General features: G+C 41.2%; 1 protein-coding gene across 20 annotated transcripts in view; it reads right to left on the bottom strand.

The window, feature by feature from the left end:
• Positions 1-6000, bottom strand: part of NFIA (nuclear factor I A) — a 331643-nt gene that overhangs the window by 4456 nt on the left and 321187 nt on the right. For all 20 annotated transcript variants that reach the window (XM_072343414.1, XM_072343416.1, XM_072343415.1 and 17 more), the window contains one exon: positions 1-3380. This exon is cut by the window's left edge and continues 4456 nt beyond it. In XM_072343414.1, the coding sequence (XP_072199515.1) occupies positions 3363-3380 (18 nt within the window). In that variant the 3' untranslated portion in view covers positions 1-3362. The remainder of the gene's footprint in view (positions 3381-6000) is intronic.

Here is a 6000-nt window from a genome sequence, read left to right as displayed (position 1 = left end):
CTTCACTGTGAAGCACTGAAAGCTGCTATTTTTTTATTTATTTTTTTATTTTTTTTTTAGTGCACATATGTCTTAATAAAGTAATGCCCAGCTAAGTGCTATAGGGAAGGCAAAGGATGCTGGCTAGAGGATGTGATACCATATACTAACAATCACACAATACAATAGAGCAAAATGACTACTCAACCACTTATCAGACACATATGAAAATCCAAAACATTTTATTTTTTTTTCTTTCTTTTTTTTTTTTCTTTTTTTTTTTTCTTTTTCTTTTTTTTCCTTAAATAGAGAATAACCAGTAAACAATTTTCAGAACTTGGAAGTTTTAAAAACGTGCATATAAAAATGGGCATTATATACTTTTATTGAACGTGGATTGATTGCAGTCTGCTAATAAAAATGGGTGTGGGATCTGAAGAAAAAGGAAGGTATTTTTTTTTCACTTTTTTTTTGTTTTTTGTTTTTTTTTGTTTTTAAGGCTTGCTTGTGAAAGGAACAGTTGTAAAACAAAAATTGCTTGAAGCAGGGTTCAGCTTAGTGCTTCACAGTTTGACTGCTTCTCTAAGAAGAGCCCTTCCTGCATGTGCATTCAAAATCACAAAAGTACAAAGACAAACACCTAAAACACACTGCGTCGAGTGCAGCACCAACTTTGGTCAAATAAAAGAAAAAAAAAAAAAAAGAAAAAAAAAAAGAAAAATTAATCATCGCTAAGCTTTTCTACGTGATATAAGCAGGTATTGCATATTTTCATATATCTGGGAGAAAAAATAAAACAAACAAACAACAAAACCAAACAAAAAAAAAAAAAGAAAAAATAAAACAACCAACCAAAAAAAAAAAACCAACCCCAAAACAAAACGAAAAGGAAGACTCCAAATAAAATGTAAAATGCAGCAACATCCAAAAATACTGATAATTCTAGCATCTACAGATCTCAGAATAGCACTGCCACTGACCATACAGGACAATAAACACTACTCCTATCTGCGGAACAACTAACATCCTATTTAATTCTAGATGTTGAAACTGACGATGGCTGACATAAAAGTCACATTTACAAAAAGTGTCTCCAAATGCTTGACTAGGGAAAAACCCCTTTCAATATAGGAACATGTGCAACAATTCCACAAATAATCGCTATCCAGGGCAAGGCACATTGATATGGAATTTTTGTTTGTTTGTTTGTTTGTTTCGTGCAAATTAAGAAAACAAAACAAAACATCGTTTCAGGGAAAAGATGAGGAGCAAAGTGTCTTCCCAAGAATTTCAGTTACTTGATTGTATAGGACAGTAGTAGAAACCCTTCTGAAGGGTCGAACAAACATAGTTTAAAGGCAAGTGCCTGGAATAGGGATTACAATATTGTGTCTTAATGCACTCTACTTTACCCTACATTAACTATATAAAAATTAGTTACTAACACTAGAACATGCAGAGACTTTCTCTGATTAGCTGGACTTGCCAACCAGAACGTATATATATGTATAGTATAGGAAACCTTCTTAAAGTTGCATGTGAAGCAAAGGGGTGCTCCGCTGTCTGATAGAAAAAAATCACTTGCACTCTTTTTTTTTTTTTTTCTTTTTTTTTTTTCCTTTTTTTTTTTTTTGTACATAACATACAGGACGTTTGGGGTCCAAACTTTCTTTCTTTCTTTCTATCTTTCCTTTCTTTCTTTCTTTTTTTTTTTTTTTCCTTTCTTTTTTTTTCTTTTTCTCTTCTTCCGCGAGTGCCCTCGCTTTGAACTGGCAGAAGTTTGTACGATCAGCATTCGTTTCTGTATGGTTTTCTTTACAGTCCAGAAAATGAACCAGTTCAGGGACACGAAGGTGTTTTAATTTCTGGACCGTTCTCTTATTATTCCCAAAGGTGTTTGAGAACCAATCAACCCTATATTGCCGGAAACACGTAAAATTTGTCAGAATTGGCATAATCCATTATAGTGACTTTCAGCTTATAAAATTAACAGATATTATGATTTCATTTTAGTTATGTGCTTTGATAACAGAAAATGATTAATTAGCATTTAATGTAGTTAACATATTGTGGTAAAAGCACCATTAGATTTGTGGTTTGTTTTTTTTTTTGTGTTTTTTTTTTGTATTTTTTTTTTTTTTTAATTTTCCTTCAGGTTTTAAAGGGATACAAGTCCAACAATAAAAAACATAAAAAGCAAAAAATAGCTCCCCCTTTTTTTTTTTTTCTTTTTTTTTTTTTTTTTTTTCTTGCAAGGCTGTTTTTTACCCCAATAATTTAGAGTCCCGGGGTGGAAGGACTTGGAAAACAAAAATAGAATTTTCAACAATCTCTATCTTACAAAGATATTTAGCTATCCAATGAAATTGCACTTTACTCAATTCAAAATTCGATTGTTTTGATTGATTCCTGTCAGTTTCTGTCAAAACAGACCAACTTCCCCATTTCTGCGTGAATTTTTGTGTAATTGTTGAAAATTGTTGGAAAATGGTGTTGTTTTTTGTTTTGTTTTGTTTTTGTTTTTGTTTTTTTCAATGTAAGTGCAGCATTTCAAAACTTGGTTGTTTTTGTTACTTTTTTTCTTTTTTTTTTTTCTTTTTTTTTTTTTTTAAGTGAATCGTAGTAGGTCGATGTTTCAAATCGCTCTGCAATTGAGTGGAAAATAATTGCTGACAATGCTCTTATGGTTTGTGTTACGTTTCTAAGTGCCGACTGTAAAAAAAAAAACAACAACAAAAACAACAACAACAAAAAAAACCAACAACCCCCCCCTCCCCCAACAACAACAACAACAACAAAAAAACCTGCATTTTTTCCTTTTTTTTTTCCGATATGTTACAGGAAAACATGCTCTATGTCTGTCCGGTAAGTTATATATTGCAGAATTCAGCTACTACAAAAGTTATAGTTTAAGTGTGTTTCGTGATTTCTCAAGAAGTCTCACACCTGTATGGGAAAAAAAATCGATGAGGATACTGTCAAACAGTTAGGCTCCATATGGAAAGTGTGTTACAACAGCGAGTTGGTAAGCAGCAGCAGAGGCTAGTTCTACTCAGTGTCACCTAACGCTTACACTACCAATGAAACACTTCAAAAGTTATGAAGCCCAACCATTTCCAGCACCATAGGAGAAATTACAACAGTCCTAAGTTGTTCTTAAAAAAAAAAAAAAAAAAAAAAAAAAAAAGATCTCGAAAAAAGTTACGGCCTTTGCCATTCAACCATAACGTTTGCCATTTCCATGTACGAGTTTGCTGTCGGTGTCTGCTCGCCTCCCCTTCCGCCGATGAGAAGTCGCTGCGCTGCGATGCTGCTGCTTCCGTGTTACAGAGGTGGGAAGGGGTCAGGTGGTCTGTCCGGTGCGTGGTGGGAAGCGGAGACTTTTATCCCAGGTACCAGGACTGCAAGAGAGAAGAGGAAAGTGTCAGACCCGCTGCGCGCCCGGCTGCTACGGGAAGGGCTCCGCGCACCGCCGCGATCCTCGGCCGCCAAGGGGGGGCTAATTGAGGCTGTGACGAATCGACCTAATTACAAAGCTTAATTAAAAATACTGTACGAACCAATATATTTTTTTACCAGTGACAATCGCTGGACGTAGCTACAGACGAACGCGGGGGTCATGTCATGTTACAAGTTATCAATCTTTTTAATAGATTATGGCTTGGAGATCCCTCTAGCTCACTTTTGTCTAATCCCCTGAAAAGGCGATACAGATTCACGTCTCGGTGCCATTTATCACCCTGCAGTCGGGGTTTTCTTGGGTATTTAGGCATGTGCCAGCATAAGCATCTGTTGCTTTATACTGCCCTGCTTCAACTGTCTCACTGGAACAGATGCACAGAAACTCAACAACAGGGCTGTTTTCTTGGGAGAAAAGTGGATCGATAGAGAAAAGGGAGGATAAAACAAATCTGGGGAAAAGTGGAGCAGGAAAACGTCCCATATCTCTGGGCATCCGCATGCTTGAAAACAAAAGGTGAACTTCAACTAATAGCTGTTCTTTGGAGAAAGAATCTTTGTCCCCCCCCACCTTCTCCTTTCCGAAGGGAAGAAATTCCCCGGGATTCCAGCTCTGCAGAGTACACAGTGCTGTTCGTACCCCACCAGCACCAATGCCCAGAGCACAGGGAGTGGGATACCATGGTAGGACCAGTGGGGCCGCAGGCCGGGGCAGAGCCATAGGGTGGGCAGCCTGGCTCAGCCCTTGGGGCAGGCCAAGCCCAGATGAATGCAGGCACTGTTAGGCCCGGGACGTGCATGGGGATGCCACTTGGCACTGACATATTGCTGCAGGAGTACACCAACAGGCAGCAGCTATTTAGGCTAAAGTAAAATAATACAGCCAGGGAGATCCAGGTATTAGAGAGCTGTTGCTGATACCCCGTGTTCTCCTCTGGCTGCTGTAATATATGAGGTGCGCCCGTGCGCACGTATGAACTGACGACAAGTTTTACCAACTTTTTTCTCCGTTCCTTTTCAGTGTCTGACTTGATTGATAGTATAATCAACCCAGGGAGGATTTATTAACATTTACAGAAGACTCTGAGGCAAGTTTCATGTGATACTTTGAGATTATGTGGTCTTGCCATGGAGGTAGGAACCGGTAAAATAAATAGCACGGTCACAGAAGTTGTCCCGCGTCCAATACACCTCATTAAGGAACTCTTCCTTCGCTCAGCCTTCTGAACACAAACACGCCGTTCTCATATCGCCTCCATCTATTGCCTACAGATTTTCTATTTAGACTTAAGCAGGCTGTAATTAAGCGAAATAGTTCTCATATGTAAAGTTCATAAACAGAGCGAAGTTCCTGCAGGGTTATGAGGCTGTGCCAAGTCCCGCTCCCCGCTCCTGGCTGGCCGGTGCTGGGGGCTGCCAGCAATCCCCCATTTGAGGGAGTACCTCTCCTGATCGGCACTTGAGCGTGACAGTCTTGAGCCAGGCCAAGAGCTGCGGGAAGGCCCCAGAAGGGAGTAAAGGGGTTAAAATTTCAGATTTGACCATTCAAATCTATATCGCAGATGTCCAATTGGCTCCTGTTGCCGCTGGCCTGGCCACATGGCTCGGCTGCCGGGTGACGGCAGCGGGAGCTGCACTGGCCTCGCGGGTCCCCCTGACTCCACAACGTGTTTCAAAAAGAGAGAGCGGGCAGCGAGGCGAGAGCGTGTGCCGTGGGCAGGCCCGGTGCAAGGCTGCGTGCCCATCGCATCTCCGCCAGGCCTGGCCTCAGGGCTGCCCGCAGGCCAAGCACCGACGACAGGGGCTGTGTGCCTCCATCCGGCCGGCCGGCCATCCGTCCCGCGCGGCCGCGCTCCCCCACGGCCCGGCGCTCCTTCACGCATCTTGCTATTCAGCCTGCGCCTCGCAGACAAGGTTACCCCAGAGCGGCTCTGTAATCCTTCACTGAAATAGGCTTTATTGATTGCTCTGGTCTATTGTTCCCTTTTCAAGTCCCCCAAGTTCAAGTTCATCCTGGTGTTACATCATGTCTCGTTGCTAGCAGCAACCAGACAGCCCCAGACGTGACTATCATTAGCAAGAGCCGCGCTGCGCCCTCCCACTGCCCGCCAGCCGCTCTGACGTAGCAGCCCCGCTGCACACACATTGAAGTATTTATTCTGCCTAATTTATGACCTACACAGCGAGAGAGACCCCCACTCCAAAAACCAACACTGTTGTATATTTAATTAATCTGTCTTTCTCTGGCACTTGGGAAAGTTAGACAAAGGCCTAATTATTGTGTTTCGCTCCCCACACTTTTCTTTTTGGGGTGACTATTTGCATGGGAAAAGAAACGGCGCGGCCCGGCGCGAGTCCCCTCCCTCCAAAACACCTTTTTTTTCCTCCCCTGCCCTATTGACATTTCATGAAATACTTTAGCTGCTTAAGGGAATTAGAAAAAGAAAAAAAAAAAAAAATCTGATGTGAATGTAACTCCTTCTGAGTCGGTATTCAGTAACACAAATCAACTCATGACATGTTTAAATTTAAATGCTAACCACACACTCGGAGAGTTACTTT

The sequence above is a fragment of the Excalfactoria chinensis genome, chromosome 8 (assembly GCF_039878825.1).
Source record: "Excalfactoria chinensis isolate bCotChi1 chromosome 8, bCotChi1.hap2, whole genome shotgun sequence".
Taxonomy (NCBI): Eukaryota; Metazoa; Chordata; class Aves; order Galliformes; family Phasianidae; genus Excalfactoria; species Excalfactoria chinensis.
This window is presented reverse-complemented; position numbering and strand designations above follow the sequence as displayed.